The following is an 18,955-nucleotide window of genomic DNA, read 5'->3' as shown; positions in this document are numbered from 1 at the left end:
CACAGATAGCTCAAGTCACTTACTCTACTGGAATGTTATGGGCCACACACACACACACTCGCACACACAGGCGCACACGCACACACTTCATTTGGGTCTCACTGAAATCAGTGGGTTTCATCCAATGAATGGAAAATTTCTTTGAAAATACAAAATTCAAACATTTCTATTGGTTATAGGTAGTAATATGTTCAACAGACTTGTGATATTAATTTTCACTGTGAGTCAGTTGTGTTACAACACTGTGGGAAGTGTGTACAATATGGCCAAAATATGAACAAGGAGAAAAGAGTCATCTTGTGACCAAAGGGAGCTTGTTCTTGGGAGATGTACAATATCACTTGTACTGTGATGACAGCAAGACTTGTCAAGTTGCTTTCTTTCACAAGGCAACAGAGCAAAGAAGTCGATTCCACTTGTCAGCCTGTGTTTGAGCTGTCAGGAGCGAAGCACACCCTCTCCTCCTCCTCACACAGGCAGCCGTGGCTCTGGCCTCTGTGCTTGGCTCGCAGGAATATACACTCAGTGGGAATATGCGCTCAGAGATACAAATAAACCGACACATGCACACACAAACTGAGAGTAAACATTCTTGGCGAGGTGGAGCATTTCGGGCAGTAATTACTGACAAGTCCTTTCCTCATTCCTCCTTCCTTTCCCTATTCCTTCCTTGTGTACCATACAAACCTACAAAGACATATTCAGACACACAAATGCCGATACACAAACAAAGGCACCATTTCTTCCCACCCCCACACACGATATAGAGACACACAGGGCCTTAGTCCTTCTCCCCACGCTGTCCCAGGTGATAGCAGACGTATGCGGGGTCCAAAAGTTCAGTGTTGCTCCGTAGCCGCGTTAGAAGTAGTAGGTTCCTCCTCCACTTTATAGCCCCACGACTGCTTTTCTTAGCTCTTTCTCTTCTCTGTTTAATTATTCAATCCTAATTTATCCAACTGTCTCTCCCCAGCCTGTGCAGATGTGCCTATTTCCTCCTTGCACTGTATAGCGTGTTCACATTTAAAAGTGAAGGGAAGGTCTTGGTTTTGGTGGTTATGTCAGTGATAATGAAGAGTGACGATAACCACTGCAAACGCTTGTTAATACACCATTTATCATCTATTTGAAATTTTCAAGATCACATTTATAAGATTTTTGAAGACATTGGATAACATGAATAGGTTACTTATACTCTATAAGCATATAATTACATTCTCAATGCTCAAGTAAGGTATAACAAATATGCCTTGATCTCAAATAGATTTATAGAATTGATAAATGAACAAACTCTGCTGCAGATTTAGAGAAAGCAAATAGAAACTTTGCAATTACCTTGACTACTTTTGCTGTGAAAACCCTCAAATAGAAAAAGTCGGAGAATACTTCCAGTCATACATCATGGGGTTTGTCTGTTTCGGGCTTTGTGCTCGTCTGCACTTCACCTGTGGAGCACTCAACCTCAGGCCTCCTCAGAATCTGAGCTCTTTTAAAATGGGGCTCACAACATTCAGGCACAGAAAGGCCTTTAGGTCTTTTTTTCTTCTAACCTTATTTTTTTATTTCCCCCCTTGTATCACTTTTAGTTTTTAATGAAAAGTTACAGTTTTAATGTATTATTAGGGGGAAGCAGACTAAGCCTGTTGTAATTGTTGCAACTAATAGTATTACCTTTGTCCCATATTTTGTCCAATAAATCAAACATCGATGGGTAGCTTTTTGTCTTTTTTGCCGCACAGACACTTTTGGGAACACATAATCTGGACAGAAGGGCCCAGCTTGGGGGAGAATTAATGAAGTCTCACAGTTGAACCCTTTTCTCGGCCACCCTTTTTGAGTAAGTAAATTGTTGTATCTGCCGGCACTAAAAAAACTAATTACCAATAGGACCCATAGAATCTGCCTATAATGTTGAGAATTTTGTGACTTTTCTTGAACCGTAACACTGGGTCTCAGCATTTTTTTTATGTGAGCTAATTGTACAGCCTTTAACATAGTTTGCATAATATAGTTTGAAATGTTTTCCTTGTAGTGGTAGTGGTAGTAGTAGTAGTATTGTTATCTGTTATTTTGTTATTTTCCATTGTTGGCCTTCATCTCTTTTTCAGAGGTTTCCATTTGTAAACAATTCTGTAAATGCACCACAACCAGAGATGAGATGAACCAAGCAAGCATGAACACAGTCACAAACACATAGTATCTCTCCCTCTCTACACACACCATTAAGCCTTTTTTTTCCCTGGGATTTCAATTTACATCCACATCAGTGAGAAAAACAAACAACAGAAAGAAACAATGTTTTTTTTCAGACAGGCTTATGGCTGCCTTCCTCTTAACATTTATCCCAATGAATATTTAATTGGCTTAATTTACTAATGAGAGAGATTTAGCTTTGAGTCACAGGGAGTTATGTCTCTTCATCACCATCTCCCCCCTGCTTCTGTTCTCTCCTCTTTTTTCTTTTATCCCCCTGCAAACCCATCCCTTCATTCCTCACTGTGCTTATTTTATTTCAGATGAATTTGAGCTTTTGGCTATTAGCTGTTATTTGTATTACCTGCTTTACTTGCCTGTCACATCGTGTCATTTGTTTGCGCCCTTTTGTACTCTCTCTTTCTTTTTTCTCTCTCATTCTGTCATGCTTTCTCTTTCCATCTCTCTCATCTTTCTCACTCCTGACTAACATCTCCCTGCGCCCCCTCCCCTCCGTCAAATGTGCAGGGTAATACTGAACGATGGCGCAAATCCCTCCCTGACATACAGTACATATGCCCTCCCCTCCCCCTCCCTCTATATTTCCCTTCCTCTCTGCATCCCCCCTCCCCCTCGCCTGTCCCACAGCCCGCAGAAATCTGTCCACTCAGATAAGATGCTTTTAAAATAGCGATTATTGTCACTGTCCATGGCATCACATTATTTAGTACAAAAGAGGGGGCTGGCAACAACAACAATGGAGGGACACAGATGTTTTTAAACTTGAACAGGGTTTTCTAGAGGGCAGTGGAAGGTGTGTGTGTGTGCCTGTGTGTGTGTGTGTGTGTGTATGTGTGTGTCTGTCTATCTATGTGTGTGTGTGTGTGTGTGTGTGTGTGTGTGTGTGTCTGTCTGTCTATGTGTGAAGTCATGAATGCTTGACAGAGTGAAATAATGGCAGGGCTTAGGAGTGTTGTCATGTCCTGGTTTGAGAGGCCATGTGTACATCATCAGGATTAAGAGTCAGACCCCCTCTCTCACAGCCCGCATGGCTTTATGTAACACACATACAGTGTGTGCAAACACATAATACACACACACACACAGACACACACACACACACACACACACCATCTGGCTCACAAGGCAGAAGCGGAGGCATCAGCTGCTGGAATGAGCTAAACCTTTGTGAGTGGTGAGTGTGTGTTCAGTGTTTGTAGCCCTGGAGGAACAAGCAAATTGAGTCTGTGTGTGTGTGTGTGTGTGTGTGTGTGTCTGTTTGAGTGTGAGTTTGTGTGCATGCATTCCTGTGTGTGGACTCACATGAAGGATTCATTTTAAATTTACTTCTCATTAGTTTGAATCCCCCAGCTAGAAGTCAGTATTCACACATGCACACACACACATACACACACACACACGTACACACACACACACACACACACACACACACACCTACTGTACACACATACAGTATGCATAGTCACTGTCGGTGTATGCGTTGCAGGAGGTGCAAGGCTGGTACTACCTTCTTGGAGAAGAGCTGGGACGGACAAAGCATCTCAAAGTTCCCACACAGCAAAACTTCCACACCACTGGTAAGTCTGACTGTGACTACACAATAGTGTGTTTCATTTACTTAACTTTTCAGTGTAGCCATTATTAAACCAGGTAGTCACATTGAGGTTAAGAAAACCTGGCAAAGAACAGTATCAAGAAAAACATAAAAGTTTACAAATAACAATGTGCAAAAGCAAAATACATTCAAAACTACACAGAAAGAACATTTGGCAGATAGATACAAAAAAGGCAGTAGTCCAATCTAGTATTCCAGGATCTGGGATCTAAATCTTGAATAAACAAAGCATAGACAACTCCTAATTAAGTGTGTGCGTGTGTGAGTGTGTGTATGTGCATGTGTGAACCCTAGCTGAACTTAAGCAAGTGCAGGCAATATGCATATTCTCAAATGTGTGTGTGTGTGTGTGTGTCTGAGCATGCATGTGCATGGAGTGTGCCGGGCTCGCGGCTGGCGGCTCTAAGGCTTTAGCAGTCTCTGGGTCGGGAGGTGGGGCGACTAGGGGGTGGTGGTGGGGTAAGCAAGGGATTAAGAGAGAGAGGGATTGAGAGAGCGAACGAGGAAAGGAGAAAGAGAGAGAGAGAGAGACAGCAAGAGTGGGAGGGAGGGGTCTGGACGAAACCCCGACGCGTCACAGTTGCCAGAGAGAGAGAGAGAGAGCTCTCCTTTACCGTTCGCTGCCGGAGTGGATCTCCTCTCACACACACCCAACACACACACACACGTTGGAAATCTATTTTTCTTCCCTCCACCTTCGAGTGTATCTACTCCTACTTATGTGTGCACTCACTCTTAGTTTTGCGTTGGCGGTGGTGGTGTGTGTGTGTTGGAGTTATGCTACTCAGTGCCAGCCATAAGGGCAGCCTAGACTAGGTGAGTACTGTGTTTGTGTTATTGTACTTATTACACTGTACTCACTGTGCATGAGTTGATGCGAGGGTGCGTTATGTTTTGGAGTTGCTTGTTGCAGTGCAAAGTGACATATTTACAACCTGGACTGCAAATGGTTTGTCTTCATCTGAGGATTCTTTTTGAATCTGTGATTTTTCTCTTGTGATTCTCTCTCTGTCTTTCGCTCTCTCTGTGTCTCTCTCTCTTGATTTCTGTATCTGTCATACAGTTTTATCTTTCTTCAGTCTTTATTCTAAGTCCATTTCTTCTATTTCTGTGTGCATTTATTTTTCCCGACATTACTTTCATTTGTCTTTGTTACGCCACATGAGTGTGTGTGTGTGTTGTGAATCTGTCACTTCTCATCTAATTTGCTCTTGCTGGGCTAACTTGGTCTCAGTGGCTTTCAATGGAAGACCCCTTAACTTACCTATTCAATGGATTACTTGCAACCCCACTTTTTCGTGCACACACACACACAAACACTTACTCAGACGCAGACATAAGCACACACACACACACACACACACACACACCCTTTCACCCTCCACCACCCCAGCCTACCACATAATCAGTACCATCGGCTGCCATGGGTGATTAACACTGTCCCATTCTGGGTTATGAGAATGAGGATGATATCATAAAATGTTAGCTAACCCATTACAATTTACACCGCTTGGCTGAACAGGGATAATCTGTCTCATGCAACTTTAAAACTAGTTTCAGGAATATGAAATACTTCTCTGGATGGAACTGGGACGGGGGTATCTGATTGGACAAGAGTCAGCCAATAGGAAACCATTACAAGGATGGCATGAGGGGATCCTGACTTGTACTCAAGTGTTAGATTGGCAATGAAGTTCTTTCAGCCATGGGACGGTATGCTGAAAGGTATTTAAGAATCACAAATTTAGCAAACCAGCGACAGACACTGCGAGACAGGAATAGCTGAAGTATTCATTAATATCATAAGATGTTATATCAAGGCAAAGGATAAATACTCTAGTTTTTGTTTCAGCTTGGCTATATTAATGGATTTGGAATGTTTTGGTCTTTCCCAGTGGCAATACTGCCCTACTACTGTCTGATCTGATCCGTGTGTGTGTGTGTGTGTGTGTGTGTGTGTGTGTGTGTGTGTGGGGTGGGGTGGGGGTGGGGGTGGGGGTGGGGGGGGGGGGCGGTCGGTGGGTGGGTGTGCACTCACGCATGCACTTGTGTGTTGCCAGCTGGCAGAATATAGGCCATTGAGGCACCGCTGTACCATGACATGCAACATGGGAATGACCAAAATCCCATTCACTAGAACATCACTCTCTCTTTCTCTCTATCTTTCTCTCTATCTATCCATGTGTTTCTTCCTATCCTTGAGTCCTTCTTTCCTTCTTTCACCATTTTCCATTTCACACATCTCTCTTATTGGTGATATTATCCAACAACCCCCCCCGCCCCGTTCCTTTCAGACGTCACTATTTTTTATTCATCCCAGTCTCATTGTCATTTGTCTGTTAGTCCTCAGAGTCCATCTCTTATGTAACCCAGCACTGTGGCTGCTGAATGTGAAAAGGCCGTTAACTAAACAAACAATTTGATGTAACACTAGCCATGGGCCTATAAAAGACCACGATTTGCAGTATGTACAGTATGTAATTAAGGGGCATCCTGAAGTAACAGGGGCACATAGGGTCATCTTATGAGCTGTGAGCTCACCATTTTCCTGTAATGCTGTGGGTTCAAGGCCAATTCATCACTTTTGTTGGGGGGGGTGGGGGGTGTTGACTGCCTTTTTATTCTTGTATTCTCTTATATTGTCAATATACATATAGGCTAATATCAATAAAGTATCCCATTATACCTGGATAACTGTCCCTGCTCCTCCTCAGGATGAGTCTTTAACGTTATCAGTCCACTCAGTGGATACTGACTAGCAGCTAGGCTATACAGCGTGCTAATCTCGGAAACCCAGCTGTATTCCGAGTAACATTAACTGTTAGTTCTTCTTTTCGGGAATTCAGTCGGCTGTCTTCTTGGCATGGAAAAAAAAATCTCCCTCACGTCTGGGTGTGCAATGGGAGGCAAACAGGCGGTGAGAGAGAGAGCGAGCGAGTGAGAGAGAGCGAGCGAATGAGAGAGAGAGAGACCGAGCCACAGAGAGAGAGGGAGCGACAGAGAGAGCAAGCGAGAGAGAGAGCGCGTGCTGAGCGAATCAATGTGCTACACGCAGTTCTACAATTAAACAGTGAAAAAAAATATAATTTGTGGCGGTCAGTGCTGATATTGTGGTGGGCCCCACAAAGTTGTCTATGTGTGGGAAACCCTGTCCTATCTATAGGATATAGATAGGATAGGATGTAGTGGCTATAAGTCTACGTATGAATTTAATATTTTATTCAGCGATTCTCTTACAACCACACTGTGCTACCACAGCACTTTGGTTTTTCTCTTGCAGTCATTGCCATTGGTATTGTTGCGATATTAGAAGAATTAAACTCACAATTTTACATCGACATATCAATAACAATCAAGTAAAAAAGTAGAAAATTTGCTTTTTAAAGCTGCATTTAACAAACAACTAGATACGAAAAAAAATCTCCACCCTGAACTAATTGTATGCTAGTATGAACTGCAAGTGAATTAATTATAAACTAATTATAAACTGAAAAATGTCTTTATGAATCAAAATGTATTATTTCCTCATTCTCACTCTGAACTACTCTATACAACTAGATGACCCCCACCACCAGCCCCCCACTTAACAGTCAATTATAAACATATTCACTACAGTATGAACTACCTTACATTAAGCGCTCTTTCATTTTACCTCTACTTTGTTTTTAATATGCATGTTCTGGTAAGAATAGAAATGAAGAAAAATCAAAAGCTTCCCTGGGAGGAGGTGTGTGTGCTACTCTGCTCCTACTCAAATTTCTTTACTGTGGCTTCACTGCTGCTTTGTTTTGTATTTTGTGAAGACAAGTAGCTCAAGCGATAGGGAGACACAACATCGCTTCTTTACTGAACAGACGCTCAGAGGACAGGGAGTCTAAATTCACTCCCATTCAAACCAACTGATGTGTATCAGCAGAGCAGACTCGCCCAGAAAAGAAAAAACAAAAAAATTGCCCTCATCAATGCTAATTTAGTAATCAAAATAATTACACTTTTCCCGGAGCAAGCACAATGCATACAAACAAGCGACTCTCTCTCTCTCTCTTTCCCTCTCTCTTTCTCTCTCTCTCTGTTGCGGCTTTGTGTGTGTGTGGCAGCAGTGACAGCAACACTAGCAGACTGACTGGGGAACTCAAACCCCACCCCCTTATTATAATAATAATAACCATTATTTGTATAGCACCTTTCATACTCAACATGCAGCTCAAAGTGCCTTCTCATCTGAGTTCAACTGAGAAAAGCCAGTGAAGTTAATTTCAGTTGAATATGTTTTCTCCACGACTAAGTATACTATTAAAATATTCAAGTAATATTGATTAAATTTGGAAGGTATAAATAATCGTTTGAAAGGCATTATTTGGCATTTGGATTCAACGGCCTGGATATATTAACATGTCGCAATTCCAGGCGCAGCGCAAAACCAGTTGTGGGTGAAATTGATACCGCCAGCACAAGGTATTTACTAAAGTGGGGCATGCAAAAGAGCAAAGGCGCAGATAATTAATTAGAATTGCGACTGTGCTAATGTAAGGGCCAAGCAATGCGCACAATAGCCCATTAGCGGCAACAGAAGCGCAAATGTTTCTCCAATGGAGCTGGAAGTGTTACTGGCAGAGAAAATTCCAAAGAGCCGCAGAGAGAAGATGTTTTACCAGCACGTAAAACGTCACTCTGAATGAATGCAGTTGGACACCACAAGCGCGGATGTAAAAAGCACTGGTATGATATGAGGAGGTGAACCAAAATGCTTAACACAAATAAAGCCAAAGAGGAGCCTTAACTCCCTTGGAGGAGCAAGTGCAGGAGAGCCTGACTGAGATGCAGGTGCCAGTGGGAGGGATGGAGACATGGTGAAGGTGTGGTTACATATAGCTGGAGAAGCCGCGCATACACCTCTCCACTGTCGTGACAGTTATTACACACACGTTTTAGCTGCATTGTTTTCATCTAGGCAATGTCATGGAGACATTGGCTCACAATAAGTTTCAGCAAATCCAGAGAAGAGCCTGCAACTTTTCCTTTTTGTATGTTTATGTAATAGTCTGAATATTGAGTGTGCATTCTGCTACTCTGCCGACGAGGCTTAAATGGTCAATTTTTAAGTCAGCATCCTTGTTTAAACCCTGTGATCTAATGACTGCATGTTATGCTGTATAGATGACTGTGTCACTTTGATCTTGGAGCCAGTTCCAGAGCTATGCTAGCCGTCCTATGTGCAAAATTATAGCACATGCTTTTCCTAGGTCTTAAATTCTGTGCCCAGTTGACAGGTGATAACAGCCACCGCCTATTGATAAATCACGTCCACTGCCAATTTCCAAAAATCCATAAATGTATTTTGTGCCTCAGCCTTGGAACACCCACAAATCCATATGCAATTAGACCAAACCGCAAAAAACGGCACAACCAGATCAAACCATGATTTCAGGCGCAAATGCCCTGTGCGCTGTCTTAGTAGATCAGATAACAAGGTTTTAGCACCCGCAATGTGATTTGCACTGGCGCAAACTTTTAGTAGATCCGGGCCAAGATCTCCACACCCCAACCCTCCACCCGAGCGCCTATAAAGCACTTGTTGATCGACAACCGAAACAATAATCTTGGCAAACGGATGTCTTATTTGAGGTTGAAAAGCTATTGATATTGGTCACAGAACAATCAGGGTTGCAAAGAGTTCTCAAGCACCCTACTCAAGCAGAAGTAGTGTTACTTTGCTGAAATTTTACTTAAGTCCACTTAAGTAAAAGTAAAAAGTAGCTCATTTAAAATGTACTCAAAATTCTAGACTCTCTTAAAAAAGGCAAGACTCAAACTATGGATTATTTTTTTCTTCAATTTGTTTTTTCTCTTTTTTTCCTATATATTCTTTTAATTGGAAAATTAAAAAAAAAAAAAAAGTGCACAAATAAAGTAAAGCCAGATTTCTCTTCTCTTCTTTGCTAACTGAATGTTCACTGCAAATGGCTCCATAATGGGCCAGTTTATGATAGTAAATAATTAGGTAGATAGTAGATATTTAGATACTTCCACCCTTGAGAACGGGCCATTTCTAGCTCACGTTGATAGGGAGGGCAATGGGATATCTTGTGGGGGCCAAAACAAACATTAGTTCCCAATATTTCCCTGGAGAAAAATAATATTTTTTGCACTTAAAGATGCACCACCAGTACAGCATTATCTGACTCACTGCTGCTTGTGCCATTATTTTGAGGCTGTTTTCAAATTAAAAACATATGCATAGTCAGTGTTTTAGGGAATAAGCTACCAAACACTTAAGTATAGCAGTAAACTAGCATAGCAGAGAGACTACCAAACACGGATCATTGTGCAGCAATGTGGTTTTTTCACAACAGTCAACTGTAGAATTGCAATCTAGCAGTGATCCAGCTGACAGCCCACGCCCAAAATACATTCATTTGTTATTTTTAAAATGCCAATGCAGAATGCGATAACTGCTAAAGTTAGAACTGCTCTTTTGTGCAACTAGCCTGCTGATACATTCCACAAGTCTGCCACAACAGAACGATGTTGCATTCATGACGTTTGGAAAGGCTGGGCTGCAGCCACAGCTGTTAGAAGAACTTCTCTGACTAGCAGTTCTGAACAAGGGCCACTCGCCTGAAAGGCTTGGACAGTAACAAATGCTATATTGCTGTAATCCTATAATGTTCTATCCACTTTGAAAGAAAATGTAACCTGATAAGCAAACATCTTCCCTTGAAACACACCATTTATTGGTCCTTTATATTAATCCATCTGTACTGGAGGTTCACTGTTTGGATCAGTGTGCCACGGCCCCATGACTAATCCCTCACTTGGCTCAGAAACCCGTGGCAGCTCAGTGCCAGGAGGATAGTGTCAGTCCAAATGCCCTGGGGGCAGGTCATGCCAGACTGGGATGCTAGCAGTCCCTCTGCACATGATGCAGCATTGTGCTGACCTAATGGGAGGGAGAGAGGGTTAATGAGAAGGAGATTTAGAGGAATAACTTAAGCACATGTCAACCACAGAACAGAACAAACTGAGAAGATTGTAATAGAAAGAACAACTCACTAACAAAAGCCCACACATTAGGCTTTGAGGCAATTCGAGAAGATTTCCTGTCCACGCAATATGTAAATTCACATCACATTCTAGATGTCTTGAATAACACTGCTGGTTATATCACTTATATAACTGACAAGACTCAACTACCATCTCAACTACTGTCAAGAAGTCAATGCTGTCAATGTGCTGTCCAAAAGCACATGCACTCTGTAAATCATAGGTATGTCCTTAAAATGTCTCAATACTGTGGCTTATGTGCAGATTATACAACTATCCATACTTCTCACAGACTGCTGACACAACTGGGTTGGGACATAGAAGTAACAAATCCAAATAAAACTTTAATGTACACAATTTAAGTCAGGCATTAAAACTGTGGACATATCAAGAGGCCAGACAGAAACACAAGACTTCTAAAGGCGAAGTTTGTTGATTTTTGTGTCTTTGATGCACTGTAATGACTCATTAACTAGAAAATGTACTTTATAAACAAACGATACACAGAGAAAGATAGGGGAAATATATCACGAAGTGGAGACGCAGCACAAAGAGTGTGATAGAGAGACACTTTACTAGCGCAGAGTTCAGGCTTTCCATTTTCATTACAAAACTGATCGGCTAGACCCAGACAGCTAATTATACAGTAGCCAGCAACAAAAAGGCTGCCATGTTAACTTTGCTTAAATACAAGTTGAGAGGCTAAAATGGAAAGGCTGTGGATGAGTGGCAGCCAAACAGAATGTCTGAGATAAGAAGTAGCCGTGACAGTGATATTGTACAAACACGGTTCTATAAATGCTATTCCATCACTAATTTTGGCAATAAATGAATCATGCATGGATACTCCACATTCAGTACTGGTACAACTGAACAAGTGTGTAGTTATTATCTGCTGTTGAGCTGAAAAATTTAACCCTGCTTTATAATTGGTACACATTGTGGTCCGTATGGAGACCATTAAGAGATAGACAAGGAGAGAAAAGAAGAAAGACAAAGGAAAAAGAAAGCTATTGCTGCACATTTGCCAGACTGTTTGCATAATTTGACCAAGGATACCAGCTTCTCTTTCATTTAAACCGGCTAATTTAAACTAGAGATGCACCGATCGATCGGCCGGTGACCGGAATCGGCCGGTTTTCAGCTGATCGGCCATGACCGGTGACCGGCCGATCAGTCTCATATATCCGATTCTGTGCCGGTCAAATTTAAGACAACGGTAAAAACTCCGCTGTAATTAAGCAATATTACACGAGAGGGTGTGCGTTACCGTGATGCTTACTGACCGCATCACTGCCGTGCCAATAATGACGGTAACGCACACCCCAGAGTGTAATATTGCGATTATACAACAGTTACCAACAAAATAAAAGATACAAACAAAATGTATTCATATTGTGGGGCAATTCGCTCTCAAAATAAAAAACGTTTTGCTAGTGTTATCTCAGTTTCCCCGGAAATACATGGGGTCTGACTAATAACTGGAAAACAATCAGTCACGTCAGTAGACTCCTATGTAATGGAACCTAGTTTACTACTCCAGCAAGTAGGCGGAGCCTTAGTAACGACCTAGCAACAGAGACGATTTCTAGTCCCTGTTGAGTCAGCCAGCCAACTTGAGCTAATGCTTTCTAGAGATCGCGGGATTTCCCAAACTGAATAAATACCACACATATAAACACAAAACTGCCTTGCTAGCTCAATCTTGTTGTAACTAAGATATCTGCTGAAAAAAATAATTTTTCCATGGACAGATTTAGCTACTATGTCCGCGAACTGTATTTTTAAACTAGTAGCGCCGTGTCACCGACTCACCGGCACAGCTGATGGATGGCAGAGCGTCTGGTAACATCAAGGCTGAACAGAGTTAGCGTAGCGTTATATTTAAATATATTGTATGATAATATGGCGGAGTAATATTTAGTGATGAGCACAGCTAGGTGTGCTGTCATGCTGATTTGAGCACGTTCTAAATGTCTAGTTGACCAATCAGATCGTTTGGTCGGAACTACCTGTTGTATAATAGTCCATAATAGTAATAGTCCGTGTGTTGTTATATAGATCTGTTGCACCTGTTTTCTTTCGGGAAAGTATTAAGTGGGATATACTGCAATTCATTTTCATTTGGATTTTATTTGTTCAAAAAAGCTCTGTCCAGTAACCTGGAGCACTTTTTTATTTTGAGATTTGTTTGAGTGAGAGTGAGAGAAGGTCCTGTAACCTGGTGCAGTTTTGGAGAAAATGTAAGTTATTAATAGTCAATGTTTTATTATGAACATACAATTGAATTTTAATTTTCCATTAAAGAAAAGTTACAAAAATGTTTGTGTGTGCTGTCAATTATAGTTCTTAGAAAGAAAATCGGAATCGGCCAAAATCGGAATCGGCAGGTCAGACTTTTAGAAAATCGGAAATCGGAATCGGCCAAGAAAATTGCAATCGGTGCATCTCTAATTTAAACTCTTCTTGCGGGGTAGTGTGAAAGATGGTCTGCATTACTGTATGGTCTGTTGATTAGCTGCTATCACAGATGTTTTTTGAAAGTGTCTCAAATGGTAAAGGCAGCAGGGGAAATGTGTTTGAATTTGTTAAGTGCCTATCAGTGGAGATAAAAAGTGCAACTCTGACTCCTATTTCTTCTCCTTCTTAGTCTGAATAGGCAGTCATTGGGTTGGTGGGACATCACAGTCTCTCAAAGCTGGGAGATTAATTCTGTTATTGCATGTCTGTGCACTCAACCTATGTGCAAGCATATTTATTTGCGCTTGGCTCTCCATGTCTGTGCATTCATTACTGATGCAAGGAAAAACAACTGTTTGTGAGTGTCTTTGTGAGAGCAATCCTTCAGCTCTGTTTAGTGTGTCAATGGAGACAACTGACCCACAGCGACTTGTACGTGTGTGTGTTTTTGACCATAGCTAATGCATTTCCCTCCAACTATCTTACAAAGCGGGTCAGGTGGTTTGCGTATGCGTGAAAGCAAAAATAGAATAACACCCATTGGGCTTGCGCGTACAAAGTGTGTCATCTGCATAATGACACATACTTCTAGTTAATACACTGTTCATAATGGACGCACACGGGCACAGACATACTGTAGACACACACACACACACACACACACACACACACACACACTACACTACCAGCCTTTCCCAGATGGCATGCCATGCCTTTGAATCAGCAGATTAAAAATGTATACAAGATTAACATAGATGTATTTGGGCTGTAGGTTGATATCCAAGCCACACGAGAGGACAAGGAATGAAGGTGTTCTGGTAAATGAACTGGGTGTGGTTGTGTATATATTTGTGTGTGTATTTCTGCTGTGTCCGTGTAGGAAAGTGCGTCTGACATGCCATGCATCCGATGCTTGTTCTAAAGGGTAACATTGACCTCAGGCTTATGTCCACTTGATCTGAAGTGAAGCATTTGACCCAATAGCTTATACTCTCTTTTCTGTACAACTGTGCTGCAGGAATGTGGCATCTTATTTTTTCAGTCACAGAAATACACACAATATGGAGAGAGAAGAATTGTTTCAATATTTAAAGAGACATTTAAACAATAGATATTACACCATTTCGATTATGAATTACTAAAATAGAAGTACACTAAAGCAGGCATGTCTGACAGCTATTTCTACTGGCTTCCAATTGTAACCTACCTGCTTTTCTATCATGACTGGAACATACTCAGGTTTGCTAATCCCTCTGTTTCTCTGAAAAAAGGAGTAGCATGTCACTTGCAGTTTTATTTGTTCAAAGTTGAATAATTTATTGGGAGAGATCACATCTATGGCAAACTGCAGTACAGGATGCAGCTAATAACTTCTTTGGCTATAGGTTCTTCTCATGCATCTATGGTTTTGCATAGTACCAGTACCTGGAAAGGTTGAATGCCAGTTTGGTTTGGCAGAATTATGTTTTATTTTATTTTATTTTATTTTATTTTATTTTATTTGGCAGAACTTTTCAAGATTTTGCCAAACTTTGTTAATTGTTAAGTGGTTGCAGGGCCGGTTGCAGCCCACATTGGTAAGGTGGCAGTGAGATACTTTGGAGGGGTGAAAACAAATGTTGGTTACCAATCCATGGAGAGAAAAAAAAGGTCAGATTTGAGAATAACTTGTTTCTTTGATGTTGTGCTAGTCTATTGTTTTTACAGTTTTTATTGTTTGTGTTCTGTGCAATAAGTTTTATAATTTAGCTGTCTCAAGCAGTTTAAACGGTTAAAATATGTTCAGTCATACTTTTTGAAGTTCATTATGTTATTAAACATATTTTTACACACTTTTTCCAATGTCTATTACTTGATTCAAATATTACATATTAATTAATATTAGATATATTAATTAAATTATAAAAATGAGAAATGTAGCAGTTTAATGGTGATTATTAAATTAACTGCTTCTGTACCCTGTTACAATCCTGTTACTGTTGTCAAACCTGTTACCCAAACATCAACCCTATTACTTAGATATATCTTGATAATAATGTCATAGCCTCACCAAATGGGATGCAAATATTAGTTATGTGTGATGGGGAAGAGATATTCTAAAATAATGGGGAGATTCTTTCAATAATAGCATTTCTTTTAAAAGAAAAGCTGTTTTGTTTTTTTTCAAACAATTGCAGCAACAGCAACAGGGTCTGATATATGTTATGGTTTGTGTGTCAAAAATCTGTCCAAATTCTCAGGATTTAGGTGCCTGCAGGGCTCTAGACTAACTTTGTCCACTAGTGGCACTCATGCTACCAACTGACAATATTTTTCCTTTTTAGCATTTTTATTCATTTATAATTTATCATTTTTATTACTGATCAATGATCAACTTCAGTAATAATAATATACGTATAAGTGTACAATTATTTTCCAAACAAATCACAAATAGATCAAATAGTGCTTTTTTTAACAGCAAAATAACTTATAATAATATATAATATAATATAATTCTAATAAATTAACAAATGTAAACATACACTGTCATTACAGCACAACAGCCACAACAAAAGCAAGTAAACAAAGAACTGCACGTGAATTCTGTGACCCATCCCTATCAGAAAGAGTTGTATTTAACTTGTCTGAAGTGTCGTCACCAGACTTTAGGCATCTGAGGTGGGCTTGAACTCTCTTTTCTTTTGAAAAAGGAATCAACTGTATGTTTAATTGTCAAATGAGAGAAACGAGGGCAGTGAGACCGTACACAGGTTAGATGACATCCTGCGCAGACAGTGTTGTGATGGTGAATAGCCTTGCGTCCGCTCCCCACTCTCACTCACACACACACACACACACACACACACACACACAGACACAGACACAGACACACACACACACACACACACACACACACACACACACACACACACACATTATCTCGAATGCGCTCCTGGGGGTGAACATTTAATAAAGTAACATAATATACAATGATGATAACGAGAAAAATAGTGGTGTGGAAGATATTTCCAAGTTGCCCTGCAGGGCTAAGGGCTAGATAGAAATTTTAGTTGCTTGCCTTACACAAAATAAAAGCACAGCCAGTAGGTCAGTTGTACTGGTTGTCCAGGTTTGATTCCTGACCCCGGTCCTTTCTGTGCGGGGTTTGCATGTTTTCCCCGTGTTTCGTGGTTTTAGTTCAAGTGCTCTGGTTTCCTCCCACTTTCCAAAGCCAAGCAAGTCAGATGGACTGGAAACTCTAAACTGCCCATAGGCATGAATGTGAGTGTCTGTCTGTCTGTCTGTCTGTCTGTCTGTCTGTCTGTCTGTCTGTCTGTCTGTCTGACTATGTTAGCCCTGCAATTGACTGGCGGCTTGTCCGAGGTGTCTCCCTGCCTTCTGTCCAGTGTATGCTGGGATTGGCTCCAGCCCCCCATGACCCTGAAAAGGATTAAGCGGGCAAAGAAAATGAATGATTGAATATGGTGGCTGCTGAAACTGCTGAGCCTATTGTTGACCAAAAGCAAACTCATAATTTACAGGACTATGTTGTGAACTAGGTGTAAGCCTGAGAGATACAGGGTAGCGTAGGTGACTACAGCTATGTTTGGCATTGAGAGCGGGTGAAGAGAGGGGTGGTGCTCTCCCAAACTACCACAAAGAATAGTTACATGCTATTCTGTATATTTGTATATAATTTAACTGACTAGTGTTTCTATTGATGATTGGCACCCACCTAGGGTTTAAAACACTATTTGTTTAAGTGAATCATCTGCTTGCTAATGATACTGATGCTGTAGTTGGTGGTTCCCTATCCTATCAGTTTAGAATAACATATCTAAAATTGTCTTGCTTTAACCTGCTTTAGAGGAAATGCATGGTATTACTACTTTTACTACTATTATGATGAAATTGGTGTTGAGTGAAGCTGATGATTTGATGACTTTGGAGGCACCATTTAAATCCAGGCTGCCTCATACATGATGCATCAACAGGATATAAAATGTGTCTAAATATTTCTACACTCTTTTCTCCTCAAATCCTCTCCAAACCTCTATCAGGGACACTCATGCCACACTTTGGGTTGACAGACAGGAGACATAATCCTTTTTGGCTGCTCTGCCCCGCTCAGGACAGGAGCAGGAAATGAAATGTGTCAATCAGTACTGTCTGGCTGTCCAGAACACCCCCATGTTATCACATTGTCTTGTCCCATGTGGCATCATGCAGCAAATGAGTCATAGTCACTCTCCGGTCGCTGAGGTCAGGTAGAGCCTGGACACAAACCGCTGTCCTATTAGTTCTGTTTGTTAAATCTGATTGTTCCTGTTGTGTTGCATTTGAATTTTATTTTTTTAATTGTTCTCAGCTTTCCCTGTCCCTTGTAGGCTGGTAGTGTGCAGGAAACCCAAGCATAGCCAAATTGCATCCCTCTCAACCATCTTTGTCTGACATTGCTGAGACTTTTAAATTGTGTGTGTGTGTGTGGCGTGTGGATGTCAAACTATTCCATTTCCCTGTATTAGTCTGCATGTTTTGTGGCCTCCTTTGGGATGTAGACAGCTCACAGTTTCCCCCGTTACGCATGCATGAGCTTCAGATACAGTTTGTTACATTATCCAAACCACTGGTGGTTTGTGTGTGTTTGCTCTTATACGATCGTGCTCCTTGCTGCTCTCATCTCTATATTCCCACCCCTCTGTTGTCTCTGTCTGTCTCCCTGGATTAGGAGTTGACTTCCACACTCAGCACTATTTTAAAGCATTCCTCTCCAGTTGTACCTTAAATCTAAGCCACTCATGTGTCCACTCATTGCCAAAAAGCTACTCCAATTTGTTGTATCACTTTCTTCAACAACCAAACAGTGGGAGGGTAAAAGAGTTTCAGAGAGTATAATCAAATTAAAAAAAAAAAAAAACATTTTAATTTTGCTTACCACAGACCCAGTTTTTCTGACTTATCAGCATTAAGTATCATTCCCATGCGATGGAGAGGACCAATTTACATTCTTCCTATATAAATAGACACTTTCTGTCTAACTACCCACTCAGCCTTTCTACATTGGGTTATAACTGTTTATTTATATACTATATACTACTACATATCCTACAGTATACACTGGCAAAACCAATGTTTCTGTTACAGTAGCTACCACAGAAAATGAAAGTTGTCTTCCACTACATTGCAACACAGTGTCCAATAATTTTATTGGCCAACCATTGATCAAACAGGCAGATACCATTATCTATTATCATCAGACCCTTATCTGGCTACAGTGAGATCTGACAACTCAGACTCAGAACGTGCTCATTGGTTGCCAACAAGTGTGACCCATGAGAAAACAGTTAGAAGCATGGCGGCCTATCATCCACTCATCATTGTGCCAGTGTCACAGCATCTCAAAAATGTACTTTTGCCCCATGACTGTTGACTCCTAAACCCTGTGATAGTGCCTGCTCTTAACAGCTTAAACAATGATTTCCTCACACTTGAGGTGATCTTAAGGGACTGTTAAACAGTGAAGTGGAGGCAGTGTTTTTCGCCTCCTTTTTTGGCTTTTCCACTTTCTCCATCAAGTGTTTATTTGTTTGTGGGTGAAAGGAGGTGAAAAGAGGGACTGGGTGTCAAGTGAGCGAGTGGTGT

General features: G+C 41.0%; 1 protein-coding gene across 1 annotated transcript in view; it reads left to right on the top strand.

Annotated features, from left to right (window-relative positions):
• Positions 1 to 18,955, top strand: part of LOC139659927 (regulator of G-protein signaling 3-like) — a gene marked incomplete at its 3' end in the record, with an annotated part of 100,944 nt that overhangs the window by 21,517 nt on the left and 60,472 nt on the right. Inside the window, exon 7 of the mRNA XM_071537951.1 lies at positions 3,701 to 3,791. Coding sequence (XP_071394052.1) covers positions 3,701 to 3,791 — 91 coding nt within the window. The remainder of the gene's footprint in view (positions 1 to 3,700; positions 3,792 to 18,955) is intronic.

This window comes from Centroberyx affinis, unplaced genomic scaffold (genome assembly GCF_046629955.1).
Source record: "Centroberyx affinis isolate AG114_WGS23_722 - 3 ecotype Tasmania unplaced genomic scaffold, CSIRO-AGI_Caff_v1 ptg003159l_1, whole genome shotgun sequence".
NCBI classification, from domain to species: domain Eukaryota; kingdom Metazoa; phylum Chordata; class Actinopteri; order Beryciformes; family Berycidae; genus Centroberyx; species Centroberyx affinis.
Note: the sequence above shows the minus strand (reverse complement) of the source record. Positions and strands in the feature narration are given on the sequence as shown.